We start from the raw sequence: 15,460 nt of genomic DNA, 5'->3' as shown, positions 1-15,460 counted from the left end.
ATGGAGAGTGTGGTACATACGAAGAGAAAAGGTAAAGGAAAGTTAAGACTGCCGAGAAAGGACAACAGTCGAAAGGCGGGAAAGGAGATAAAGGAGACAATCAAAATGGAAGAAGATTAATTTCATTTGATCACCTGGCTGACCGACAGTAGTCTCAAGATGGGTCTCTCTTATGGGATCCTGGAATCATGGACGATACTAGGAACTGACGTGAGCTTTCATAATCACTGATCCAGAGTTCTTAAATGTTTATTTCCAAAATGTATTGTACCTAACCATTAAATGAAGCTGGAAGTTCAAGGATCAAGGAAATCTGTTGAAATTGCCTGTTTTGTTCTGTCATCCTTGAACATGTTTTAATAGGTATTCAAGAAATAGCCTGTTTTGTTGTGCTTTGTCAAGTTCACCATTTAATTTTCAATCAAATATATTTTATTGTGTTGATCATAACGTTTAAAACTGAAAGGCCTCAAAGTAGGGGTCTCACGACAATGGCATGGTAACCATCTGTTGCGTGCTGAGCTGTTCGCTAGCACACGTGAGTACATCTAACCCTATGTACCACATTCTAATTTATCAAATTATTTTCTAATCTGGTAAAATATTATCATGGTTTTCTCCCAAAAGGCTAAAATGTTGTTTTTTCTCTCTCCTTTCATACTGTATACGTAGTAGAATGAAGAATCCACATGGTGATAGTCTTTAACGTTAAGGAGAAACGTGTCCATTGAGGACTGAACTTGAATCCAAAGAAGTCATAGCCTATGAAGAAGGGGTTGAACAGCCAAAGCAAGTTTATTCCCCACAAAATAAGATTACTCATTTTTAAATGCTAAATTGAGTTTGGTTAAATAATATAGTTTCTTTTTTATATAGTTACCAACGATAACTGGGATAATACTTGTTTCAAAACAGATGCCTGATACTCGTTAATGGAGTTTAAATTCAAAAATGGTAAATTGACCAATGAACAAATAGGGTATTGATGTAACAGTGTTTAAGGCCTACACTGAGTGTCCTTTGGATTACGTATTGCACCTTGATTTTAGTGACGTCATACATCTGTTTTCTGTCACCATTCTTAAGAGTTTTCTTAATTCCCACACTAATGTTGAGTTGCTGTGTAGATAATGATAATAAATGTTTACAAACCGCAACAATATTAAAAGAGTTGGACACTAAATCTAAATATTCAGTTAACGGGGTTTGTCGGCTAAGTTGAAAGGATAACATGTCAAATTTTTTATGTGTGGGAATTTAAATTACATATAATTTAACATTTGGCCTTTTTAATGACTCACCTTAAATGGGTGCAGAGTAGCCTATTACTAAGGGTCACATTTAAGTGTTCATACTAGTGTCATCTGAGGTAATTTTACCAACACATGCATATTCAGTTTTGGTATCATCAAACGTTAGGTGAAAGCTAAATATATTTTCCTCTCATTAGCTTTAATGTTGAAATATATGATTTTGAAACAAACTGTAGTGAGGGTAGACACCTAAAATCATCCCCTATTGTTGATGATAGAACAATCAAAATATGCATACAATTTGTCATTTAGGGTTTGGCTGACCGCCACTATTTGGACAAAAAAGTTTGTGAATTCCCTAAATGTAGGAGGTTAATCAAGACAATGTTTGTGTTTCTCATGAGGTAGTTTGGCTGTTGCCTGTAAAAATGCTACATTTGTATGCTGTAGCTATGCTAATACAATTGCCCTGGTGGTTGCCACAGGTAAACCACTGCACATGGGCTTGGGTTTTTCACTGTATTTTTTAACATTGTAATGGTTGAAAAGAAAAGATCTAACCATTTCTGATTTGGCTAAGCAAAGTCAAGTATAAAATTGTATTCCACTGCTAGTTGCTATAGGGCATTAATATAACACAAGGAATCAAACAACAACCAAGCCAGTTCTGGACGGAAAATGTACAACAAAAAACAAATTTTTCGTATGATATCGTAGCATGGATCAAGATACGGAAAAGTTTTTAAATTTTGTATTGTTCAATGGTCTTTGGGGGAAATGTTTTAATCATGATGTCATGTTCAGTCTGATTTTCTGCGGAAGACCGTTAACACTGATAGTAACCTGTTGATGTCAATGTTTCTCAACCCTTATAATCTGAAGTGGGAGAGGGATTGATGACTGTCATACATTGACTTATGTGTCAGTGTGGTGTGTCAACTGTGTCTTGTCTACATCCATTTTAATTTGAAGAACAATAAGACCTCATTGGTCAGATACTCCTTTTTGTTGTTTTGTCTTAGTCATTTGTAACATAAGTGTATGAGCCTTTTCTTTTCATTAGGAATTTAATTGTAGATGTAAAGTTTAATCAAACATGTAATGTTTTTCTTTAAATGTTTGATAGGGAGAGTGTGGAATCTGAGCATTAATAATTACAATATGAATGGAAGAGAATGTGCCTAGATAATGAGAACAACAGAAACATCTCTATTTAAATTCTCTCTCTCTAGGTTGAGCTCAGATAACCACAGGAATGTTTACAATGACCATTTGACATGAGGGTTTACAGTCTTGGAAACCTGATATTTGCTAGGTAAATACACCCTTCAATGTATGTATCAGCTTGTAACCAACAATACAGTGAGAAGGGCAGAGATTGAGCCCCTATCACGAGCTAATAGACTATCAAATGCAGCAATAAATATTTGAATTACTCTCTCCCTTGACAACCGGGTACGCAATTCATTATTTCAACCACAATACGAAACGGACAGTAAATACAGACTCTAATAATCCCAGTAAATAACCCCATTAGTGCATTTTAATTTAAAAACTGTTCAACATTGCCTTAGTCATAAGCAAACAGGTTTTTCGGGTCAATTTCATGTCAATCCATCCTACATAATTAATTGAAGATCGGCAGACAACCCGTTAACCATCATTTTACACAGTTTTCTAGATTTTGTGAATAGAAAGGGGTTAACATGAAGTTGATTTGACACAACGTGAAAAAACCAGGAGCATTATGGAAGGTAGGCTCTATTGGGCACAACTAGCTCCTGCAAGAGCGGATGAGCGGACTGATCGTATTTAGGTAGGCTAAATATTGATTAGGTGAAAAGGGGAGCGGCTGCTGCAGCGTGACAATGCTCAGTCCCAATAGGCTTTTACACTATCTGTTTGAGCTGAAAACACACTGCCTCCTGTATCCAATTTCAGATGTTTCCTGATGGGCCCAGGTCAGTTTCCGATATAAACCCCTGATCTTCCCACCCCCATTATCCACGGTTGTTCTCTTGCAGAGATTGTAAAATGTTAAATAAGTGGCAGTGTGTGTATGGCAAGTGTAATAGGAAACGATTACTGTCCTGTTCTGGTCCAACAGAGATTGATTGACCCTGAAGATAAGAACTGTCTCCAGGAAAACAAATCTAACATGCGATAGAAGCAGGCAAGGGGGATATCAAATAAAAATCTATATAATGGGTACAAGCCTTGTTTGGCAAAGAATATTGCACTCAATCACCAGTTTTGCCTTCTGTGGTCATGACGCAAGCTCCCCTATCACAAACAAATAGCTTTCATCTCTGCCCTGTACAGGAAATGCCTTTTTGGGCACAGACAACTGGCCAAAAATCATTGCCCATAGATTCCCTACTTAGTTACATGACTGGAGATTTGAGCGTTTTGTTCTATTATCCAGCGAAGACAATTCCCCACTGTTGCAGACCCCATTGTGTCACCCCATTGGGAAATATAGTGCGCAAAAGTGGTTATACATTAACATTTAATGACTACCACTGAACAAAGCTAACTGACCTAGCAGGTAGGTCAAAGTCACTCCTGACACCAGGAAGTTACAGACCATCCAACAAATGTTTATGTATGTTGGGTGCTTATAACTGACCAGGTTGTGGGCCATAGCAGGTCGGGGCATTTGACATGTTGCAGACAAAATAAAAATAACCCCTTTGTCTCAATTTCCAGCAACTATCCTGCTATAATGTCTTTATATCCCAAGTCAGCTTTGACTTGCAACCATTGTCCTCCTTTGTTGATGCAAGTTGACCCTACATATGCATATGCTGTAATGATTTTTGAGACTGATCCCCTTGACACATTGAAACATCAAGCATCTTTTGTAACTGGGCACTGACTATTTAGCCACTTTGTAACACTTAGTGAACTCGATTGAGTGTATTTGAACTAGGGGTGTCATGATATACCGATATTCATGATAACCGTGATATTTAAAATATATATAATATTGATATGATAATAATACACGTATGATAATACTGCATTCACTGGGTGAAAATGTCGATGTATTCTTCCCAAAATTCCTTTTAGTTTTTCGATAGCTTATTCATGTCACTTACAAACAAACTATGTGCTTAAACTACGAGTCTGGACCTATACATCAGTGTTGAAATCACTACACAGGCATTGAAATTAACTTGTTAGCATTCACATGTAATTTTCTGTCTTTCAGAATGACAGTAAACTTCTGTTTTAAATTAGATATAAAACCTTCATTGAACATTTGCCTGGTAAAATAACTGGTAAAGACTGCTATCAGGAAAACGCTTACAAAAATAAATTATATAAGGGAGGAGTATATCACTTTTATCGTCGATATCCCAAAATGCTTTGTGGTTCAGAGCTTTGTTTTTTTGTGACTTGTAATTTATGTACAGTGTTAGCCTTTGGGATGCGTTTTAGGGATTATGGTCGCGTTTATATGCCAACCATAGAAATGAAGACTATTCTGTTTGGTGTGCTTCGATGCTTCATCTAATTTATTTTGTGATTCTGACAATGCAGAGCTCTGATGCTTGCATATTTTTGGTAAACATGTGCCTGGTAGAAGTTGGTGTGGCGTAAGTTGTCAAAATACAAATAACTGATGTTTAAATGCAATTAACTTGAAAGACAAACCTTTTTAAATAGCTATAGATGACAGCAAAATCTTTGGGGTAGAACATTGGTTCTTGCTGTGATATTACAGGAATACAGGATTTAATCAACATTTAACAACAATAATATACAGACATTTTATAAATATTTACTGTAAACCCTGCTCTGTATTTGTACAGTTTATTACATGTAATGTTGTGGGATGACAATTTACTATAATTTGATAGTATGCATCTGGAAACTTTGCTAAACATGGCTAAACTGGGCCTATACACTGGCGTTGAAATCAACTCAGTAGCTTCACTAGAACCCATGGAAGGGAACAAAAGGTAAGCCATTTTTGTAACCTATTCCCTGGGAGATAAAAACCCATCACGGTGTTTCCCAAAACTCATCACAGTTCTTGTAATCTTTCGTTCGTCAGTAAATCTGCTTGCCTTTTCACTATACAGTGGGGAGAACTAGTATTTGATACACTGTCGATTTTGCAGGTTTTCCTACTCAGAAAGCATGTACAGGTCTGTAAGCTTTTATCATATGTATACTTCAACTGTGAGAGACGGAATCTAAAACAAAAATAATTAATTTGCATTTTATTGCATGACATAAGTATTTGATCACCTACCAACCATTAAGAATTCCTGCTCTCACAGACTTTTAATAAGCCCTCCTGTTCTCCACTCATTACCTGTATTAACTGCACCTGTTTGAACTCGTTACCTGTATAAAAGACACCTGTCCACACACTCAATCAAACAAACAGACTCCAACCTCTCCACAATGGCTAAGACCCGAGAGCTGTGTTAGGACATCTGGGATAAAATTGTAGACCTGCACAAGGCTGGGATGGGCTACAGGACAATAGGCAAGCAGCTTGGTGAGAAGAGAACAACTGTTGGCGCAATTATTAGAAAATGAAAGAAGTTCAAGATGACGGTCAATCTCCCTCGGTCTGGGGCTCCATGCAAGATCTTACCTCGTGGGGCATCAATGATCATGAGTAAGGTGAGGGATCAGCCCAGAACTACACAGCAGGACCTGGTCAATGACCTGAAGAGAGCTGGGACCACAGTCTCAAGGAAAATCATTAGTAACACACTACACCGTCATGGATTAAAATCGTGCAGCGCACGCAAGGTCCCCCTGCTCAAGCCAGCGCATGTCCAGGCCCGTCTGAAGTTTGCCAATGACCATCTGGATGATCCAGAGGAGGAATGGGAGAACGTCATGTGGTCTGATGAGACAAAAATAGAGCTTTTTGGTCTAAACTCCACTCGCTGTGTTTGGAGGAAGAAGAAGGATGAGTACAACCCCAAGAACACCATCCCAACCGTGAAGAATGGAGGTGGAAACATCATTCTTTGGGGATGCTTTTCTGCAAAGGGGACAGGATGACTGCACCGTATTGAGGGGAGGATGGATGGGGCCATGTATCGCGAGATCTTGGCAAACAACCTCCTTCCCTCAGTAAGAGCATTGAAGATGGGTCGTGGCTGGGTCTTCCAGCATGACAACGGCCCGAAACACACAGCCAGGGCAACTAAGGAGTGGTTCCTTAAGAAGCATCTCAAGGTCCTGGAGTGACCTAGCCAGTCTCCAGACCTGAACCCAATAGAAAATCTTTGGAGGGAGCTGAAAGTCCGTATTGCCCAGCGACAGCCCTGAAACCTGAAGGATCTGGAGAAGGTCTGTATGGAGGAGTGGGCCAAAATCCCTGCTGCAGTCTGTGCAAATCAGGTCAAGATTACAGGAAACATATGATTTCTGTAATTGCAAACAAAGGTTTCTGTACCAAATATTAAGCTCTGTTTTTCTGATGTATCAAATACTTATGTCAGGCAAGAAAATGCTAATTAATTACTTAAAAATCAAACAATGTGATTTTCTGGATTTTTGATTTAGATTCATTTTAGATGTTATTTTTGTAAGCTTCATTTTTAAAATGTGTACATTTATGGTTCAAGACTCTCTCCAAAAAATGTATTTGCCACAAAAGAGACCAAACACACAACAAAGTTGAAGACGAAATTGACTGATAGCATTATTATTTTTCTTCAAATTTTCTACAGATATCATGATATTGCTATCGTGAATTATTTTGGCCACGGTAAACATGTAGTGAAAATTGGATATCCGGACAGCCCTAATTTCAACATATTTTAATAAGATCAGATGTTGTTGAGTTCCACTTTAAATCTTAGGTTAACATTGAGATAGTTGTTAATAAAAAGTTTACATATAATTCAGGCATGTATAAGAATCATAGCACATGCCACATATTGCCATTTTGCTAAACCAAAAACGGCAATATTGGTTCTGCAGTCTGTTTCAGAAGATACTCAAAGTGCAGTAGTCTGAACCTGTATGAACAAAGAAGTGTTACTGGTTCATACCTAATAATGTCAGAGTGATTGCACTTAGGAATTTACACTTCAAAATATACATGTAGCCATACAAATGTATTAATTTGCAGGTATACAGAATTCCACTTTGCGATACTGGTTTTGAAATTTAACAATTGTGTGTACAAAAAAGGCTTTGTTGGTTAACTGAATATGAATGAACACATTCAGCACTGGATAGCACAATATAATTCCTGACAGACGTCCTCTGTGCAATATTGCACATTACTCCTAGTCTATGACATAAGCATCTCTCAGTGTTAACACGGGATGTCACTACACCACCTCCCACCACTATACGTGACTGTAGTATTGACTACAGAGTGAACTTGGCCATTTTGGGGTAAGATGTGGTTTTGCACCCCTGCACTAAAAGGGAGTAGCGACTTCGCAGTGTCAGTTCCTATCGTTGTTTGCAGCCAATCTTCCCCTTTATATCACAGAGCTAGGGTCAGTAAACGCATCCAGCAGTAGAGGGGACAACAGGTCATAGAGGGCATAGGGGAGGAAGTGTGATGAAATGTTGTATTGTCCACTCATTCGCTTAGGGGTGAGTGACTGGACCACACTTCGGTTGAGCAGTAACGATGTGTAAGCCTAACAGAACAAGTTCATCTGAGGCATTAGTTTAATCATCCTCTGCTGACACACGATAGAAAAAGTGCCTCACAGTGTGGGGAAAACCGTGTCATAATGCAAAATATTTAATAATCCTGCATTTTTATGCTGGGTGTAAATTATTTGGGTATTAACATTAAGTAATTTAGCAGACACAATAATCCTGAGTGACTTACAATAGGAAGGGAATACATGCACACTCTTATACCACCACATGGATCAAAAAAGCCTATGACATAAGGTGCTAGTTGTAAATTATGACACAAAAGTCTAAAGAGACATAATATTCCAAAACTGTGTTATAGAAATTCTTGAACTAAAGTAAATTTGCGAAATGTATTTTCTATTACCTGGTATGTAACTCTGGTCTTTGTTTGTGACACGTCTGTATAATATCAGAGGATTATTAGGTATTCTGACCATCTACTTAAACCAATAAGGGTATCTGTACTTTGGTCCTTAGGAATGTGGAACTTGGGGGGGGAAGTAGGGGCAATTGGCTTCTTTAGGTAAACACTAAAGTAAACATTATGGCAGGAAGGATAAGGTGTGGGGACAGCCCACCCTTTGGGTGAAACCTAGGATTGTGATAGAACAAAGGGGAATGTGTTTTGCTGAGTTAGGACAGATGTGCAGCATCTTACCACACCCCTTTTTAAGCACCCTTTTAAGAACTGATGATTTTCCTGTATTAATTTAGAGACGACTCCTCAGATGATTATCCTGTAAGCTTTTGACACGGCTCTCTATTTGCACATAAACTATTAATTGTGCCAAGAGAATGTTGTCTCTGTACTTACTCCTTTAAGAGTTCCGATCGATGGAATTACCTTCACAAAAGCAGCTGCACATTTCCCCAGATTATGTTGCGGAAAAAGGCAGCAAGCAAGTCAAGTGAGTTACCTTTGTCTAAGAAAAGTGAGAGCATAAACAACATGAATTTAATCAACAATTATATGTTATATGTGGACTCTGGGTATAGAAAACTTACAATCTTCAGAAATTATATATTTGTAGCAACTTTTGCCTGTTACAATGTTTGATTGTCTTAGCTCTTAACAGCCTCAAGCAATTTTCCTTTCATTGGACATCTACATTTTACATTTTCATACATTTTTAAACTTTTCTTGTCAAATTAAATATTTTGCGGGAATAGATTTTTTTCCTTAACGGTAAAACACTTTTTGTTAGAATAGCAGTTGGCCATTATGTAAAATTGTTTGCAACAATTGTGTAAGTCAAGATGTATAATGACAACATTACAATAGGCTAAAAAGTTCCAGCTGTTATGATATTGTAATAATCATGTCATTTTCAGCTGAGTAACTGTGTACAAATACTTGTGGGGCCATGCATTGTCATGCAGAAACATGAGATAATAGCTGTGGAAAAAGTTGGATGTTTAGGTCCTGGGCTAGCATGGTTACACCTGATCATGTTAGCTGTTAGACCATTAGACATACTTTGAAAAAAGCTTATGGACGTGGCTAATTAGGACATTTGCATTCAATTATATGGCAATTTGTCTTGTGTGCATACCTGTAGTTATCATGCAAATGGCAACACTCCCTCAAAATTGTAGCATTTTATTGTGACAAAACAAAACATTTTAGCATAAAATATGCCAATGTATTGATTATACTGTTTAGTACCCATCAAGTGGATCTTTGCAAAGGAAATTGCTGACTAACAGGTTTGTAAACAAATTACTGCTCATCATATAAGACAAAGAAAGCATTTTGTGCATTTGGATAATTTCTTCTATATCAGCTCATGTAATATGGGACGAACACTTCACCGTGCACAGTGTAGCATTTATAATTTTGTTCAGTGCAATAATAAGTACTATTAATATAACCCTGACACTCAAGTTCGGAGCTTACTCTGTGTCACTTGATAAAAGCATGGCAAGGAAGTCCAACTAACAAACGGGAAGTGGTGTCGGAGTGTACACTCACCTAAAGGATTATTAAGAACACCATACTAATACTGATACCCCATTTCGCCTTCAGAACTGCCTTAATTCTAAATGGCATTGATTCAACAAGGTGCTGAAAGCATTCTTTAGAAATGTTGGCCCATATTGATAGGATAGCATCTTGCAGTTGATGGAGAATTGTGGGATGCACATCCAGAGCATGAAGCTCCCATTCCACCACATCCCAAAGATGTTCTACTGGGTTGAGATCTGGTGTGGGGGCCATTTCAGTACAGTGAACTCATTGTCATGTTCAAGAAACCAATTTGAAATGATTCGAGCTTTGTGACAAGGTGCATTATCCTGCTGGAAGTAGCCATCAGAGGATGGGTACATGGTGGTCATAAAGGGACGGACATGGTCAGAAACAATGCTCAGGTAGGCCGTGGCATTTAAACGATGCCCAATTGGCACTAAGGGGCCTAAAGTGTGCCAAGAAAACATCCCCCACACCATTACACCACCACCACCAGCCTGCACAGTGGTAACAAGGCATGATGGATCTATGTTCTCATTCGGTTTACGCCAAATTCTGACTCTACCATCTGAATGTCTCAACAGAAATCGAGACTCAACAGACCAGGCAACATTCTTCTAGTCTTCAACTGTCCAATTTTGGTGAGCTCGTGCAAATTGTAGCCTCTTTTTCCTATTTGTAGTGGAGATTAGTACACGGTGGGGTCTTCTGCTGTTGTAGCCCATCCGCCTCAAGGTTGTGCGTGTTGGGGCTTCACAAATGCTTTGCTGCATACCTCGGTTGTAACGAGTGGTTATTTCAGTCAAAGTTGCTCTTCTATCAGTTTGAATCAGTCAGCCCATTCTCCTCTGACCTCTAGCATCAACAAGGCATTTTCGCCCACAGGACTGCCGCATACTGGATGTTTTTTCCCTTTTCACACCATTCTTTGTAAACCCTAGAAATGGTTGTGCGTGAAAATCCCAGTAACTGAGCAGATTGTGAAATACTCAACCATGCCACGCTCAAAATTGCTTAAATCACCTTTCTTTCCCATTCTGACATTCAGTTTGGAGTTAAGGAGATTGTCTTGACCAGGACCACACCCCTAAATGCATTGAAGCAACTGCCATGTGATTGGTTGATTAGATAATTGCATTAATGAGAAATTGAACAGGTGTTCCTAATAATCCTTCAGGTGAGTGTATGTTTAGATAGCAAAAGACCATCTGTTGATCTGTACACAGGAAGTCACGTTCATTCAAAGCGCAACTGTAAATAGTCAATGGGCTAATGTGTATTCAGTTTGGGATGTCTATAAAGGTGAGGACAACCGGAAGTTTCTTTGAGATTGAGTGAGGTTGTGTAAGGAAAACCGGCACCGTAACCTCATGAACAAGACTATCTAATGCTGCAATAAATAACTGAATTACTCTCTCCCTTGACAACCGGGTATGTGATCATTATTTCAAACACTATACGAAACTGGGTAAAATATGGATTTTAGTGGAATACAATAGTCATAAAAAGAATAATATTTTTTTTAAATGTTCTTCCAACCCTTTCTATCTTCATGATGCTTAATTTGCAGATATAGCCATGCCTCATCTAAAAAAAAGCCTAGTATGTTTGGGAAAGTCTAAGATCAAGAAATGTGTCCTGCGATGCAGATCGTACTAAGTCACTCTACCTTGTCATACTGCTGATGCAACCACGCAAGTGCAGAGAAGAAAATATGGGTCCAGAGAAGAGAGCACATTCCCCGGGAAGCAACCAACAAGAACTTAATTAATGACTGTAATTAGAGAGCAGATCTAGCACCCGACAATGAAATAAACACTGCTGCCGCCACTGCAGCTGACTGAGAGGACAGGAAAGAAACAAGATGCGCCTGTCACACTGATGTCATTCACCAAAAACCCAACCCAGCTGAAATCAATGGTTTAAAACATATGCTGAAATTGAGAACTTAACTGCACATCCCTCAGATGGTCATTTTATGAGAGCAATCTTAGGCCTCGTTAAGATGTCCCCACTAAGAATTGTTATGAACTTATGTTCATCTTCATTTACTGGTTTTTAACCTTGTTTACTTGTTTTGACAACAAAGATAAGAGGCTGGAGAGAGCAAGAGAAAGACAGTGAGAGCGAGAAAGACAGGCAGCCAGACAGAGAAACAGAAAGAGGGAGAGAAACAAAGAGACATATAGACAGGCAGCCCCAGCCTGTACCTGTATCTTGATGGGCCATGAGAAGTTGCTGACATAGACGTAGAATGTGATGTTGGGATTGGTCCGGAAGGTGAACTTCTCACATGAGAAGCTTTCCCGGAACTCCTTGATGTTGCTGTGGGACACAATGGGGATCTCCTCACCAGAGATGGTGCCAGCTAGAAATGAAAACAGGACAGATAGATGGTGTAAAATATTATTGCACCGAGTAGTAACCCCCACACACTTAGAAACATGTCACATCTCTATATAACTAAGAAAAATGGCACACTAAAAGCCCTTTTTGTCATAACGGTGATAATCAGATGCTTCAAATTCTGAATGCTGATTGTCTGAAAGTCGTGGTATATGAGACCCTATAATATGGGTATGACATTGCATAAATTTTTACAGTTTTAACTACCTTGGTAACCAGTTTATAAATGCAATAACATTTTGATGGTTTGTGGCATATAGGTCAAATAACACACCCAGTTTCCAAGGCTATTAAAAGCCGTAAAAAATTGGTGTGATATCATACCCATGTTATATGGTCTCATTGCTGCCTTATTGCTTAAATATACAACAGTTTTCAGCCAATCAGTATTCAGATCACCTGGTTTCTAACTGCCATTACAGAATTGGTGATGGCATGAGCAGAGCCACTGGGGCAATCTCCATGAAGTAATCCATTTATGTGTAGTTAATATACTCATTCAATTTACCAGCAGTCAGGTCATCAGGAGGGATCAGCCAATAACCAGCCAGGTGAACTCAAGTAGTTAGTACAACGTGCTGCAGTGCCCTTCAGCAAGCCACCTAACCCTAATTTCTCCCAAATGTCGGTCAGAATGAAGTGTCTCCATTAACAACATTCTAAATGTAAAATCTGTGAGAGTTGGAAATACCAGACAGCTGATTACACTAAAATGTGTTGTGTGCTTCAATGTATTTTAGCTTAGGTAGTACCTTTAGCCATCTCTATGACAGACAATCACTGGCCAACAAGAAAGGCTCTGAAGGGGGAGTTGAATGGCCAACATAGAAAAACTGAATGTACAGCATCATCAAAAGTGAATAAATTACCAAAATCTGGGCATATATTCACAAAGCGTCTCACAGCAGTGCTGATCTAGGATCTGTAGTAGCTTAGAAATCATAATGAATAAGAAAGGCAACAAGGGCTTACATCAACAATCATACTTTTAGTGGCTTTGTGAATACCAAACTGTACTAATAAAAAATGCAAAAAGGAAATAAAATGCTATAAAAGGGATCTCTACCGTAATTAGATGTGACCAGGGCCTCTGAAAGACCAATTTAAGAATTTAAAAGACCACAGACTAAATGAAACACTCAGAATATGAGTGTGAAATAAATGTCACTTCAAAAACTCTCAAAGGATCTTTGTCCAATCAACAATCAAAACATTTGAAGCAATATGAATTCATGCGAACCACTTGCTCTTAGACTTTCAAACATTTGCCATTCCAAACCACGGCCTCTGAAACAAAAGTGTTTGAAAATGACAGCTTGAGCGTGGTTACGTGTGGACTTTTATCTTAATTGAAATCGGGGGGGGGGGGGGGGTTCTTGGTGAACGAGGTCCTGTCGACTGCAAGGAGACCCCATTCTCGGGGGAGAGAGAATATGCTTTAAAGCAAGGGGATCCAGCTCCCAAATATTAATGACAGCAGCACTGTGTAAAGGTTGAGGTGGCAGAGGAGAGTGAGGGGAGGTTAACCAGTTTAAGTGGAGGGAAAAAGTCAATGCCGTCGGGAGGGGAGGACATCGGATGTGAGGAGGAGTATGGACTAGATAAGTATCAGGACAGGCTTGGGACTGCAGTGTCCTTGGGTTTCTCTTTGCGAAATGCAAACATGCGTACACACTCAAATGCAGGCAAACATGCAGGCAATATTAAAATACACAATTGCATAATAAATAGTCAACTGTTTGTGATTTTTGATTATACCCAACATTTCTTTAAAATTACATATTAAGCTCATTCCAGCTGTTCATCTAGTTGGATTTCATTGCATGCTATTGAGAATAATTTTATCATACAACAGTTCGACTGATATCTGGCAGACTTTAAGCAAGGCAAAAACAAACTCACCAATCAACAGTATGAAGTATGTAAGTATTTTTGGTCTGTGTCAGTGATGTCTATAACGTATGACAACCACAAATACATGTTCTGACATGTATCGAAAAAGACACTAGATAATTCTGTTGCGTAAACTTGCACATTGATAGCTTAAGACACCACCTTCCGGGGTAGCGTGGGCAGCAATTCGGTTCGACCTGCCCCGGAGGTTTGCAAGTGTGAAGATAATTGTGTCGGAACTACAATATAACAAGAGCCAGTATAACTGACGCCCACAATCTTCTGTGCTATGTCTCGAACATGCAAGTGTAAAAGTGTTATATGAAACTGATTATGCAAATTAAGATGTCGACCTAGCATTTTATTTTCTCTTTCATAATGTAAATAAACCCTAAGAGAGACTGTGCATCTACAATCAGAGTAGAAAGAAATATGCAATGATTTTTGTCCCCGCCCCTTTGAAATCACCTTTAATTAGTTGACATCTAATTTTATGCAAATTATGTGTCTGAGATTAAAAGAACACACAATAACACAAATTGGATTTTCACACCTGTCTAAAATATAGATGGATTTTCGGGACACCAAGATATACTGGGATTACCCCCACTAATTTCAATTTCCCCAGATCAGAAGCTGTTGAGAAACCAAATAAAATAACAAAACCTTTATTATTAGAGTTGTCTAAATTAACGCATTAATGCTTGCAATAAATAAAAAATGCTTAATGCCATAATTGTTTTGTCACTGTTAATGCATTTGTCTTTTTTGGAGCCAGAGTTAGTGCTTGACTTGAGCAGGAGCTGTCACTAATTCATTTTGAACAGTATACGGGTAACATCATTTGGTACTGGACTTGTGCACTTCAAATGAGCTCTTTTCAGTATAACAATAGCCTACACATTCATGTCATGAATCGTTTTTACTCGTCTGTGAATCTTGCAGTGTAACATATCCCTTTCGCATAGAGTTGATCAGGTTGTTGATTGTGGCCTGTGGAATGTTGTTCCACTGCTCTTCAATGGCTGTGCGAAGTTGCTGGATATTGGCAGGACCTGGAACACGCTGTCATATACGCCAATCCAGACCATCCCAAACATGCTCAATGGATGACATGTCCGGTGAGTATGCTGGCCATACAAGAACTGGGATGTTTTAAGCTTCCAGGAATTGTGTACAGATCCTTGCAACATGGGGCCGTGCATTATCATGCTGCAACATGACGTGAAGGTCGTGGATGAACGACACAACAATGGGCCTCAGGATCTCATCACGGTATCTCAATAAAATGCAC

At 38.8% G+C, this 15,460-nt stretch overlaps 1 protein-coding gene across 1 annotated transcript in view; it reads right to left on the bottom strand.

Annotated features, from left to right (window-relative positions):
• atrnl1b (attractin-like 1b) overlaps nucleotides 1–15,460 on the bottom strand; it is a 264,456-nt gene that overhangs the window by 145,059 nt on the left and 103,937 nt on the right. Inside the window, exon 24 of the mRNA XM_029119865.2 lies at nucleotides 12,078–12,235. Coding sequence (XP_028975698.2) covers nucleotides 12,078–12,235 — 158 coding nt within the window. The remainder of the gene's footprint in view (nucleotides 1–12,077; nucleotides 12,236–15,460) is intronic.

The sequence above is a fragment of the Esox lucius genome, chromosome 5, assembly GCF_011004845.1.
Source record: "Esox lucius isolate fEsoLuc1 chromosome 5, fEsoLuc1.pri, whole genome shotgun sequence".
In the NCBI taxonomy this organism is placed as follows: Eukaryota; Metazoa; Chordata; class Actinopteri; order Esociformes; family Esocidae; genus Esox; species Esox lucius.
The sequence above is the reverse complement of the archived record's forward strand: the minus strand, read 5'-3'. Positions and strand labels throughout refer to the sequence as shown.